The sequence below is a fragment of the Monodon monoceros genome, unplaced genomic scaffold, assembly GCF_005190385.1.
Source record: "Monodon monoceros isolate NGI ecotype Baffin Bay Population unplaced genomic scaffold, NGI_Narwhal_1 Super_Scaffold_19, whole genome shotgun sequence".
NCBI classification, from domain to species: domain Eukaryota; kingdom Metazoa; phylum Chordata; class Mammalia; order Artiodactyla; family Monodontidae; genus Monodon; species Monodon monoceros.
In genome coordinates, this window is record NW_021703775.1 from 2156536 (window position 1) to 2170421 (window position 13886).

The 13886-nt window shown below is 46.3% G+C and overlaps 1 protein-coding gene across 1 annotated transcript; it reads right to left on the reverse strand.

Moving 5' to 3' along the window:
• Positions 1-2978: 2978 nt before the first annotated feature.
• CUNH2orf49 (chromosome unknown C2orf49 homolog) lies at positions 2979-13549 on the reverse strand. Its single transcript, XM_029232742.1, has 4 exons — positions 13361-13549; positions 11237-11403; positions 8113-8494; positions 2979-5832 (listed from the first exon to the last, which is right to left on the reverse strand). Exons 1-4 carry the CDS (start codon positions 13460-13462, stop codon positions 5776-5778), a joined length of 708 nt encoding a protein of 235 aa, XP_029088575.1. The 5' UTR covers positions 13463-13549; the 3' UTR covers positions 2979-5775.
• Positions 13550-13886: the final 337 nt, after the last annotated feature.

Genomic DNA, 13886 nt, shown 5'->3' on the forward strand with positions numbered 1-13886 from the left:
GAAGATCCCACATGCCGCGGAGCGGCTGGGCCCGTGAGCCATGGCCGCTGAGCCTGCGCGTCCAGAGCCTGTGCTCCGCAACGGGAGAGGCCACAACAGTGAGAGGCCCGTGTACCACAAAAAAAAAAAAAAAAAAAAAAGAATCAAGTGGAAATTCTGTAGTGGAAAAGTATATTAGCCAGAATGAAGAAATTCACTAGAGGGGTCAATAGTAGATTTGAGTTGGGAGAAGATAAAAAATCAGTGAACTTCAAGATGGATCAACAAAGATTATGAAACTGAAAAACAGAGAAGAATAAAGGAAAATGAACAGAGAAATGTGGACATCACTAAATGAACCAACATATGCATAATGGGAACACCAGGGAGAAGAGAGAAAAGGGACAGAAAAAATATTTAAGAATTAATGGCCAGAAACTTCCCCCCAGTTCAATTAAAAATATTCATCTAAAAATACACATCCAGGACTTCCCTGGTGGTCCAGTGGTTGGGACTCTGCACTTCCACTGCAGGGGGCACAGGTCTGATCCCTGGTTGGGGAACTAAGATCCGGCACGCTGTAAGATCCCTGGTTGGGGAACAGCCAAAAAAATAAAATAAAAACACATCCAAGAAGCATGACAAACTCAAAGTAGGAAAAATGCAAAGAGATCCACACCCAGACACATCACAGTCTAAATGTTGAAAGCCAAAGATAAAAGGAAAAATCTTGAAAGTGAACCAAGGTTTGAGCTGTCACACCCACCTCTGGTCCCACCACACACAAAACTTGCCTCTGCCTACCCCGCACCCACCCACCTACCCTCTATCAGTGGAATCACTGCAATGCACAATATTTCTGACTGGCTCTAAAATAATACAGTTCTTTGATAATCCTTTACATTAAGCAAGACTTTTATCAAATTAGAAGAAACGTTCTGTGTATCGTTGGCCCACGGGCTAAATCCTGCCTGCCACCTGTTTTCTTAAAAATTTACACTGGAACACAGCCATGGCCATTCATCTATGTACTGCATGGCCCACAAGGCCTAAAATTTTTACTATCTGACCCTTTACAGAAAGTTTGCCAACCTTGCTCTGTATCTTGATCTGGACAGTGTTTTTTTATATACATATCTTCATAAATACATATATATGTAGATTCACTGAGCTGTATAAGACTTTTAAAAGTCATAGTATTTTATGATATCTCAATCAAAATAAAAAAAATTTTAAACATGTTACACTTTTTACAGTTTCTGTACTTAAGTCATTTTTTTTTTTTTTTGGCAGTACGCAGCCTCTCACTGTTGTGGCCTCTCCCGTTGCGGAGCACAAGCTCCGGACGCGCAGGCTCAGTGGCCATGGCTCACGGGCCCAGCCGCTCCGCGGCATGTAGGATCTTCCCAGACCGGGGCACGAACCCGTGTCCCCTGCATCGGCAGGCGGACTCTCAACCACTGCGCCACCAGGGAAGCTCTATTAGCCATATTTTTTAAATGAATATTTTAATTCAAATATGCTAAAACAAAAACAAAAACTTAGATAATTTTACTAGATAAAACAATGTTTAGGGCTATTATATATACTTATTGAACTAGTCTTATTTCAGTCTTCTGATTAAATTGAACGCTTGGTTAAGTCTGAACACAGTTAACAAAGAGCTTCCAATTGCTCTTAGAATCAAATCTGAAGTCCTTACACGGCCCATTTAAGTCCTGTGTAACCTGGCTCCTGCCCCCCTGCCTTGGGGTCATTTCATACTAGCGTCCCCAGTCTCTCACTGATCCTAGCCACACCAGCCTTTCTGCCGTGAAATCCTGTCCAGCCTCAGGGCTCCACTCTGCCCCTGGCTGGCATCTGAGTTACCCAGGGCTAGGAGCAAAGCACCCCAACACCTAGTGGCTTTGTACACCCCTCACTCTGCTCCCTCATGGCTCCGAGTCAGCTGCCTGGGCTGGTCTCACCTGGCAGCAAGTGGGGAAGGGTGACAAGCAGTCCCAGGTCTGGGGGTTAGTGCTGGCTGCTGGCTGGGACACGTTTCTCCCACAGCCTTTTCCAACGGCTGCTGCAGGGCTCCACGAGTGAGAAGAACCAGTTTGATCAACACAAACTACCAGGCCAGGCCACACCCAGCAGGGGACACGGACTCCGCCTTCGACGGGAGGAGCAACAAAGACCATGCAGCCCTTTAAAACCCACCGCCAACAGGAAGCTCTTCCTGAAAGCTTTCCAAAACCGCCTTCCCTAAAGCATCATCTCTTCTCGGAGGCCCTCCCTAACCACTCCTCCCCCTCCCCCCATCCCTCAACTGTTTCATGACTGATTTTCTTCCTGTCATTCACTGAGCAGGAACTTACTAATGCACGTCTTTAACTCTCCTGCCACAGTAGGGAAGACAACCGAGTTCAGCGCCACAGCACAGAGCACGTGAGCCAGCAAAGGGCACTTTAGTAAAAAACGATCTAAATGGAAATGAGATTTTTTCGTCTCTTCTGTCCAGACAAAAAATGAAAGATCTACTTTTAAGTTCAAGGTATTAAAGTTACCTGAGGCTTTTCCAAGTTAATTAGTTAATTTAGAGCTTCAGTCTCCAACTGTAAGATACCAGTAAAAATATTAACTTTTTCAAGATCACTCCCAACACAAATAACCCCTCGACCGAATCTCTGGTCAGTGCCCCCCGGGTAGGAAAGCTTCCACAGGACAGGTCCGGGGCACTGTGTCTCCATCCCACGAAGCGCAGTGGCCGCCAGCGAGTCAGCCGCGCAGGAGGCCTCCCGTACAGCAGGCTGCCCTGGCGACCCAGCACCTCCCACAGGCCCAAGACGTGGCTGGACTATTGGCACCAGGGCTGAGCCCAACTGACCTGGGCACAGAAGGCTGTACTATAAAGAATAAACAACACTTTTTGACATAGTTTAGTGAAATGGAAAGAGATCAAATCACTACAGAGTGTGTTTCCATTTTATTTTTTTGTGAATGAGAAACCTACTCAATAATTTTATTCCTTTTATTTAAATAAGGATAAGGCTCCTTAAAAGACTTTTTACATACAAAAATGTACATTACAAGGTTAACCTTTCTGTACCGAATTACAAAACCTGCACAGGCATTTAATGAAAAGAGCACAACACTTAAAAACGCTTTGACGGTTCTGGAGCCTCAGGACTACTGAGGCCCCACAGTAGTAAACAAAGGAAGCTCTTACATACGATTTAACCCACTGGAAGTTTCACTTCATGTAAGCTTTTAACAGGTTGTTGCTATTAAACAAGTCTCTAGATCAGTTTTAGAATCACCTCTCAAAACTTAAGGTAACCAAAACACTCTTTCAAACAATAACTGCAATCATGAAGAATTTTAATACTAGCAGAAATATCACAGCCTCCCAGCAGTAGTTGAGCCAGCCTTGCAGAGTGCCTGGCAGCCGCCCAGATCAATGAGTGGGCCCTGGTAAACCACCCCGCCTCCAGAGCCACTGCGGCAATTCAGCGCCCGGTGCCGCAGGGCCTTGAGACTCGCAGACCCCCGCAGCAGCGTCTGTGGTCCTCAAGAAGCATGGCGCTCGCCTAGCCCCGGCCCCAGCGATAAGCGGGCCGAGCAATACAACTTGTAAACCTAAGCCTGGAGCTCAGGGTCTACAGGGTGAAGGAGAAGGAGCAGAGAAAGTGAACTGTGGGGGAGGGGACAGTAAGAGAAAGGAAAACAGGGAACAAAGAGGGGGAGGAAGAAAAGAACGGGACCAGCTGCTAAGGGCAGGAAGTGGACACATGCCTATTCCCTGGGAGCCACCTGACTCGACCGACTGCCCTTCACTGACCCCAGGAAGGACTCCAAGTCACCAGATGAGCCCACGCTAGGGAGCGAGGGGTGGTCCAGGTGTGCACCGTTCACACCAAGGCCGTGGAAGCTCTAAAGCCCACAAAGCACCACCTCGGATCCCTACCATGGCCCATGGAGCTGTGTCCGCGCACCGCGAGGAGGCCTAGCGCTCAGATGTCAGTGTACGTGACACACAGCACAGGGTTGAGGCTTCTCCACTTTTCAAACTCAAAATAGCTCAATAATATGCTGCTATATGAGCACTGATTCTGAATGTTCATAATATAAACTTCAATTTGAAGCAAAAATGTTACACAGTTCAGCTGTTATTACCAACCTACTCTGTAAGTTAAATATACAAATTAAAACTTAATTTTATTGAGTAACTAAAAACAAGTTTCCACTGACTTAAAACTGTCAAATGGCTAAATCTCTCTTAACTAAGAGAGAAATGCAGATGGAAGCAGAAGAGACAACAGAATGTAGAATATAATTTGTCATTCTACCCTGAAATCTGCACTTTTAAAATCTCCCTTAACACACAGCTGTGTATAGGATTATGGCTGTCCTTCAACAATATTCCAAATATCAGCCCTGCAGACAACCAACCGTTTAACAATCTAGCATAACGTTAACAACTTACGCCACACTCAGTGTCTTTCATTCTCGTCTGACCGGATGGACTTAGTCTGGATAAAGGCAGGAAGGCTAAGAACTGTAGGGTTAAAGTTTTAGTGCAGTACTTACCTGCAAGGCTGGATTAATTTTTTGTAAGGCTATTCAACAGCTGAACTAAAGTGCTTGTTTTAACATATCAAAAAAGGAATGGATTGCTCTAAAAAGTGTTGAAAGGCAAACCCCATTCGGAGATCAGTCGTACAAGGGAAGAGTATAAAGTACCCTTGGCCTTGGTTAGAAATACACAGCAGCAAGTGGACACCAGAACTCGTGAACCTGACTTCTGCTACACAACTGGAGTGACACCACTTAACACCAACGAAACCTCAGCAGTGCCTCCGCGGGTGCCAGGCCCTGCCCCCACGCTGCTCTCTCGTGACCTCCAACTCAGCAGACCCCCTTCTGCAGACTGCACACGCGCTGAGTTCCCCTCACTGCCAGGCTTCCTGGATTCTCAGGTTCTAGAATTCTACCCACCCTTCCTATCCTGTAAGCTTTCTGCCATCAGGTACCACCTCTAAAGTGATTACTTCCCCTGAAGAGTCTGAAGTCGGCCTCATTTGGAAAAGATTAAGCTCCCAGGAGAGAGTGATACCGGAGCTGAGAGGGAGGTCAGAGCCACCGCGAGAAGAGGGGCAGGGCTGCCACATGACAGGAGCGTCCAAGGGCTGGGCCGGTCTACTCACAGAAGTCAATTCACAATTAGGGGGAAGGAGCGATAGCAAGCACTGGTTCCCCTTTCGATCTTTAGGGAAAGAGGCAACATGAGCACTTAAAGAACAGCAATTTCATCTGTATATTCTGAACAGCTTTCCACGGGGAACCTTGAGGAGGAGTCTGGCAGAATTCACTAGAATATTGCAATGAATTGTCATTTTCTTTTGCTTGGGAAAAGAAATGAAAATTGTGAACTCCTAAAATATCCGAGTTTAAAAAACCTCAAATTTCCCCAAAGACCAAAAGAGACTAATGCGAATAACTCCTAAAGTTCATCAAATGCTTTACATCAGACTTGCGGCTGACTGAGTGGGGCCAATATAAAGGACTTTTACTGAATCACTTGTTTAAAAAGAAATTCTTTCCTAATTGGAGCATGAAAGGCAAGGTTTCTTCCCCCCAAAGGAAGGAAAAGGAGGGAAAAAGGAAAGGAAAGGACTTTATTTCTTTGAACCTAATTTAAACCTCTTAAGAAAATTCCACAATAATCAGGATCTCTGTAAATACTGTCAGTAAATGTGAACTTGTTTGAAAAACTACAGTTACAGTTATATTTACGTTTTTGGAAACTTTCCTTCACGGCCATGTAACATGCTGTATCTTCCTCTTTGCTTCTGGGGGCTTCAGGTTATTCTGAAAAGACATGAGAAGTCAGTTTACACTTGCAGAAATGTCAGAGAATACCCAAAAGGCACATTTTAAACCACCAAGCTTGACCACTGAGGCAGAAACGGTGGGGCACTGCTGCCATCTGGTGGGGAAGGCGAGGAAATAAGGCGAGCCCCGGGCTCCCGTTTTGCCAGCTGTGGTTCTCAGATGTTTATCCTGCAGACTCACCCACGGTAAAGTTGACCAACTAACCAACATGCCCAGGCCTGGGCCCTATCGCAGAACCGACTCAGTCAGCAGCCACGGGAGGGGGCTGGGACGAGGCTCCAGCTCTGGCCAGGTTTTCTGGAAGCCCCTCGAGGTGACCTCAGGCACATGCGGAGTTGAGAACCACTGACTGCTCCCAACCTGCTTCCTCCCTGCCGAGCCCATCTCCTCCCAACCTCACAATCTAAGACCTTAATACAAGATTTAAAAGAGAAAAAAATCACACCTCTGAAACAGTAAAAGCTTTCTGGGTAGAAAAATGCTTTCCAAGAGACTGGGGAAAAACTCCTCGAAGCTCACTCTTATCCCAATATTCACGGTCTGGACCGCTCGTCCCGCTCGCCCCACAGGAGTGACGGGGTGAGGGCAGAGGCAGCACGGTGCCGTCAGGAGTGCGTCCACTGAGGCCACACAGACCTCGATTCAAACTGCAGGCCGGCCACTTACTGACTCTGGAACCTGGACAAGGTCATTTAGATTATTTAAGCTTCTTTGCCCTCATCTGTGAAAGGGGAAAAGCTACTGCACCTCCTTCACAGGGCTGCTGGAAGGAGTCAGTGAAGAACTAACACGAGAACTTTGGGCGGCTCAGATACAGAGCAGCTTTCTTTTTCCAGGGTCTGCTATCTTAGGTTTTTTTTTTTTTAATTAATTAATTAATTAAATTTTTGGCTGCGTTGGGTCTTTGTTGCTGTGCGCGGGCTTTCCCTAGTTGCAGCGAGCGGGGGCTACTCTTCGTTGCAGTGCGCAGGCTTCTCACTGCGGTGGCTTCTCTTGTTGCGGAGCACGGGCTCTAGGCACATGGGCTTCAGTAGTTAATGCTCGCAGGCTCTAGAGCACAGGCTCAGTAGTTGTGGCGCACGGGCTTTGTTGCTCCACAGCATGTGGGATCTTCCTGGACCAGGGCTTGAACCCATGTCCCCCGCATTGGCAGGCGGATTCTTAACCACTGCGCCACCAGGGAAGCCCCAGGTCTGCTATTTTAGAAGGTCTGAACCACTCAGAGTTTTGCTCCCTTTGACACACAACTTGAAGATGATAATAAAGCCAAAGTATACTTCCAGGAATGCTATGGACGGAATGTTTGTGTCCTCTCTGAATTGTGTTGAAACCTAATCCCCCATGTGATGGTACCTGGAGGCGGGGCCTTTGGGAGGTGCTTATGTCATGAGGGTGGAGCCTCATGAAGGGGTTTAGTGCCCCGATAAGGGACCCCAGGGAGCTCCCCTGCCCCTTCTGCCATGTGAGGACACAGTGAAAAGCAGCTGACTCTGAACCAGGAAGTGGGCCCTCACCAGACACTGAATCTGCCAGCGCCTTGATTTTGGACTTCCAGCCTCCAGAACTGTAGGAAATAAGTGTTTATTGTTTGAGCCACCAGTCAATGGTATTTTTTGTTATACCAGCCTGAATGAACTAAAATAAGGAATAAAAGCTATAAAACTGCTGGATGTTTAAAAGTGAAATCACTTTTCTGAGAAGACTATGGGAAGATCAAATATATATAGATATGTAAAATCTCATAATTAAACTCAAAATAAACTATGGTAACTACAGAAATCTGCCGTACGAAATCCAAGCATCCAAATGCTAAGTCTAGTAGAGCGTAACAGAGGAGACTCCAGCCTTCTAAAGACAGGTACGTGTGAGGGGTAGAGGAGGCAAGGGGTAACTCCTAGAGATTCTGGTGTGATTTTAAGGTAAGTGCAAAACAGACTTAAGGTCAAGCTCTAAAATGCAACTTAATAAATGTGTGACCCTGGGCAACTGAGTTAACGTTCTAAGCCTTGCTAACAAAGGACTATTTCTCTCTTTTAGTTCCAAGATAGTTAAAGGATCTAAGTGAAGAAAATCTAGGAAAAGGGCCTAAGAGACACTCTCTTTACACATTTTAAGCAGAAATAAACTGAGTGCACTTTAAGAAACATTAGCTTATCATCATGGATTCCAGGGCTCAAACACACAAGAAATGAGTTGCACAAGTGAGCTGGATCACTGCCGGGCTGCAGAACGATTACACGTCCTGTCCACACTCACCGCGGCCTCGGCCTCGGCCTCCTCCCTGGGAGCGGCGCGCTTTAACTTCACTGGAGTACTGCCTACAGGCGACAAAGGCGGCGACTTCACAGGGCCGGAAGGACTTTTCCTATGCGTTAAGTCATGGTTCTGTTTAGTGTCATTATTACTGTGTTCCATTCTATTGTTCGTAGGCAAATTGGAAGACAAAATTAGGGGTGAAACACCTGAAGAGGAATCTGACAATTTTCGAAAGGCATTACTGGTAGCGCCGGCCTGAGGCCGGGACTTGAGTCGGTCATTGTCTCCGTTCTCAGTCTTCTTCACTTTTATGCTTGTACTTGTTGAACTCCCATCAAACACGATGAGGGGTCTTTTCCGAAACCCGTCTGCAGTGCTACTCCTGAAATTGGAGAGATGCGTCATGAAAAATACCCTCTGGACAGCAAACCAGTTCCCTGGGACTCAAAGGTAAAACAATGACCGAAAAAGATTTATTGATAAGACTAATCTATTCTAAGTAGGACTACTGGAAATAAGGCTACAAGAAATGCAGTTTTCTATGATTAGTTTAAGTGAAATGATAATTTTCCAGTGCTTTTAAGTTTAAAATATTTATTGACAAAAATTTAAAGTTACCTTTCATGTGTACATAGTTATTTTTAAAGCATCAATCCGCCAACTAACCCCAAAACTTAAAACAGGATTTCCTAGTAACAAAAAAATTTTTAAAAATCACCATCCTATTGATAGGGTTATCTTACCCATGTATCAATGATTATTTAGAAAGGAAACAGATTATAAAACTATACTAAACTACCATAATGGCAGTCTACAAACAATGGGACAGGACATCCTACTCCATTCATTAAAGGTCTTTAAAGCCACGGCATCTTCTAAACTAACTGTAACTGTAACATTTGTATAATTTTAAGTTTATAACTTGGCAGGTCTTCACATTTAGCTTCCGAAAACCTAACTTCCACTCTTAATCATAAAGGTTAATAATAAAAGCATTCATTTGTTCATTATTAATTATACCTCAAATGAAACATAGATCTGTTTATTTAAAATAAACATGGTAAAAGAACTTGAGTCGTCAGGAAGAGCACTTCAGCTCTGCTGCTCAGGGGCCAGCAGCTTCAGCACCATCTCGGAGCTCAAAAGAAACGCAGCACCTGGGCTGTGACCTGCACCGATGCAGAATCTGCATTTTACCCAGATCCTAGGTGACTGGCCAGACTCACCAATTCTTAGGTCACCAGTGAACACGATTTGGTAGAAGATGAAAAACAAGCTCAATGTCCACCCACTGCAACCTCAGAGGGGAACAGACAACAGGACTGAGGGCAGGACACTCCAGCTGGGGAGAGGCTGGCCTAAGACTCAGGAGCACGCTGAAGTTGGAGAAGCGCTGCACCGAAAGCCGGGCCTGCGTGGTGTGCCCTGGGGGACACCGTAGCACCTCTGGAGCTCAGCTCCTCCGGGAAAAGCACAAGCAATTCAAAAAGGCCTGATGATCTCTTAGATCCTTCCAGCTTTAATGCTCTGATTTGAGAGTCAAACTGTGATGTTTACAAACAGTCAAAGACCCTTTCCAAAATGATACAGAGGAATTAAGAGGGATTACCATAGGAAGTAAAACATAACAGTATTGAAAGCTTTGCTTACGACCATGTGCCTGAATGTGCAGGTCAAGAAGAAAATACTTTCTTATTAAGAGTCACCAAAAATAAATTAAAGGCATACACGGCATAATTCACAGGTTTACAACAGTTAACACTAATGCACGGCCTGTAACCACGGAGTTAAAATGATGCTCACCCTGAACTGAATGTGTTCCTGAGCAACAGTGACACTGCACACACATCTCTTCTCCAAAAGACTGTACACAGATGAGCACACGTTACGTTCTTCAACTATTCTCAGACTTGGGGAACAATCTCCCTATCAGTCATGAATTTTTCTTTGTACCTAGAGATTAAAGCCACTAACTCAGAGCCCGCGCTCTCCTCGCCCAGCCCTCTCACTCCATCTTCCCCCACTTTCTCTAGTGCACTGCCTGTGACAGTAAGGCTCTAAAAAGAAGTTCAGCAATTAATCAATAGCACCCACTTGTGATAAACAGACACAAGAAAAGAAGTAATTAGCCCATTTAGGGATCTTAGGATACTTGGTCCTCACTAACCAGCTACACTGATTAGTTAAATGTAACTTTCTTTATAAAAGGAAATTCATTTGCTTGGGGTTTTATGAAAAATTTTCTGGAATTTAAAACTTTAAAATAGTGTACCTGAAGCTATACGACCATCTCTTCATTTCTATTTTATTCAAAGACCTCAGAGTCTTATCTGACTCCACTTTTTTCTGACAATTCAACAAATCTTATTGGCTCTGCCTCCAAAACACATCCAGACCCCAACCGCTTCTTACCAAGTCCACTACTTCAGTCAAAGTCACTGCCATCGGCTGCTAGGATTACAGCACAACCCCTTAAGTGCTTTCCCTACTCCCCTCCCCCAAGCTTAAATCATTTCTCAGTACAGCAGCCAGAGTAAACCTCTTAAAATGTACATCAGATGGTGTCATCACTCTGCTCAAAATTCTCCGATGGCTCTCATCTCAGAGCAAAGCCAAGGTTCTTACAACGACTGACCACCTCCTGCACTCACCCCTGTGCACCTCCTTCCCTGCTCTGCCCTTGATTCTCCCTGCCCAGCCTGATGGCCTCTGGGCTGTTCCTGGCACATCGTGTGGACACACTCCTGACCAGGTTCTCAGGTTCGGCCTGGGATGCTGGCTTGCCCTCTACTTTCTACAGGTCTCTCTACTGAAATGTCACTTTTCAGTGAAGTTGTTCCTGGCCACTTTACGTAAAATTGTCATCCCTTTCCCTGTTTCACTTTTCCCTTAGCATTTACCACAATGTAGCATACCTTGTATTTTACTTAACTTTTTTATTGTGTTTCTCCCAATTAAAATATGAGCAAGGAATTCTGTCAGTTTTATTCAGGCTACAGCACAGTACCTGGTACTCAATAAACAGTCGCTGAGTCAATATTGTTTACCTAAGTTTATCTGGGGAAAAAAGAAAAGCAAAATTGTTTAGTCATATAAGATAAGACCTTTTCGTTCGGAAAAGTACCTTTTCGTCTCATTTTTTATCTCATGTTGTTCTCTTTTCTTTTCCATCACCTTCCCCCATCTATTCTTTGGCAAATCTCTCTGAGGCAGTGGTATTGCATGCTGAACATAAAGATCGGTCAGACTGTCTTTGTTTACTCTCATGTCATTTTCAACAGTTATGTTCTTCTGTAAAAAAAGGAAACAAAAGTTAATTTCAAAACAACATCTCATTTTAATAACTAACCAACTGCCCACCTAACAGGGTAAAACACGACTGCTTAAATTACAAGTATAAAACCATTTTCACGTTTAGACATATGCCTAACATTCTATATGATACTGCAAGAAACAGTATTACAGAGACACTAAGCTCTTCAAATTTTTGGTTCAGCTTCATCTTAAAGACAGCGGTCATATGTCCTCAGTGCGACAAGGACAGCTGTCCACACTGCTCAGCCCACACAGGAGGCATAAAGACCATTTCCAGTAGCAGCATCTTAATCTATGAACAAAACTGAAAATGAGGGACTTTCTGGGGAGACCAGACAAAAGAAAACAAACAATGATAACAATCACTACATCCTGTCAAAAAGTTATCTAGAGTGTTACTATCACGATCAGATTAGCGGGCTGGAGGTCTCACCCTGTGTATTATTCCCCATGTTTCCCTAATAGTGCTTCTTAAACTGAAGTTCACCACCCAGGCTTCAATGGCTCTATGGATGGAAGCTGCATTCCCCTTCCTGATGATGGTCCTGATAACGGCACACACTAGAACAAGCGGCCCCTCATGTCTGTACCAGTCCTTTCAATGGCTCCCAGTCATCGTCCAGCTATCCCTCTCTGCGTCACCTCACGTTCCGATTTATTCTCAACAGAAAACATAAAGCAGACGCATAGGAGCAGTTACGGATAGAGTGGGATTTAGGAAGGAAAATAAGGATGGAAAGGAGATTGTGGGCTCAACAATTCAGAAAGGCTTGGAAACGTTTGTGTTTAGAACTGACAAAACAAATCCAATCTGCCCTCTGATAAACTGATCCCCTTTCCTTTTGTTCTTCAAAATTTTAAAGCACAAATTTTACTTCTTTTATCTCTCATACTGGACTATTCTTTATTATCAATTGTCACCTGTACTCACTCAGAAGAACGGGGAAACGCTAGGGCTTCTCTTGGACAACATTCCTACAGAATCCATAAACACCTTAGTTAGGGAAGCACTGCCCCAGGACAGTGATTCTCAAACTGTGGTCTCTGGACCAGCAGCAAGAACTCGTTAAAAATGGCAATTTCCAGGCCACACCCCAAACTACTGAATCTGAAACTCTGGATATGGAGCCCAGCAGTCTGTGCTTTCACAAGCTCCGGGGTGACTGTGACCTACCTAAAAAGCTTGAGAACCACAGGTAAGAAAGGTAACTGACATCCCTAAAATAATCTACTTAGCAGGGGAGCTTGAGGAAACCAGAGGAAGAGTACCGAGGGGGGAAAAAAACACAAGGAAAACAACAAAACATGCTACTTAAACCCCTTCAAAAGCTTTCAGTAATTCTCTACCACTCTGAACAAAACTCATCACTTCTTTGGTCTTATTTCTCTTCTGCTATCAGAGGCCACACCAGCTGAAAAAGAGCAAACGCTGCACTGAGAGCCAATTCGCCTGTCTGCACCATCTACCAACGGTGTGACCTCACAGAAGTGATGCCACTTCTCTGGGACTCAGTTTCCCCATCTTTGAACGCGGTGGGAGTGGAGAACAGTCGATTTCTCCGATGCCCTCCAGCCCTGGCAGTCGGGGACCGCCACCCGTCTTTTCCGTTCTTCTACGACCTACCCCAGCCCCTCTCTTCGGAGGCCCTTGCTTACATCCAGGCCGCGGGGGTCGCCTGGACTCCCCTTTCCGAGTCACCAGCACCCAAAAACGTAAGTCCTAACTCCCGGGAGTTCCTGATATTCTGAGGACGTCTCTCTCCCGGACAGGGTAGTGAGGAGACCCGGCCGGCCCGAGCGGGGCGGAGAGAAGCTCGACCTGGCGGCAGGCGTGCCGGCGGCGGGTGTGTCCGGCGCCGCCGAGGACTCCCCGGGGCGAGCTCAAGTCCCAGCGCCTCCCCCAAGCAGGCCCGCCCGCCCCGGCGCGCCGCACCTGCTCCAGGGTGAGGAGAAGGAACTCCTGGGACAGCAGCTCCGGGTGCAGCAGCAGCTCCGAATCGGGGCAGCTGCGACCGCCCACATACCCCGCCATCATCGTCGCCAGGAGACCCCGGCCGGCTACCCACAAGGCCCCGCGAGGAAGCGTCCCGGAAGTGACGTCCAGGCCGGCGCGGCGGCCTCGGGTGTGCCGTCACTCTGGGTGGGCCGCTCGTCCGGTTCCGCCTCTCAGGGTCGGCTGGGGTGCCGAATGGGGTCTCGCCGGGGAATACCCCCGGGGGCTAAAGAAGTGAAAGGTCTTTCTGCCGAGGAAACGATTGGCGTTTCCAGTCTGGCGGGAAGAGAAGGAAAGGCGAAGTTCACGCAGCGGCCCACCATTGGCGCCCGGTCGCGCCTCCTGTGACGTCAGGGGCAGAGACCAATGGGAGCCCCAGGATGGCCTCGCGGGAAGACGGCGCGGGAGAGACGTTATCCCAAATATGGCGGGGGAAGCGTCTCGGGTTTCTTTTTTTAACCGTTTT

Coding starts and splice junctions, on each gene's coding strand:
- CUNH2orf49 (XM_029232742.1), bottom strand. CDS start 13,462: ATGATGGCGGGGTATGTGGGCGGTCGCAGCTGCCCCGATTCGGAGCTG. Junction 11,404..13,360: donor TTCTCCTCACCCTGGAGCAG/GTGCGGCGCGCC, acceptor CTTTTTTTACAG/AAGAACATAACTGTTGAAAA. Junction 5,833..8,112: donor AGGCCGAGGCCGAGGCCGCG/GTGAGTGTGGAC, acceptor ATGTCTTTTCAG/AATAACCTGAAGCCCCCAGA.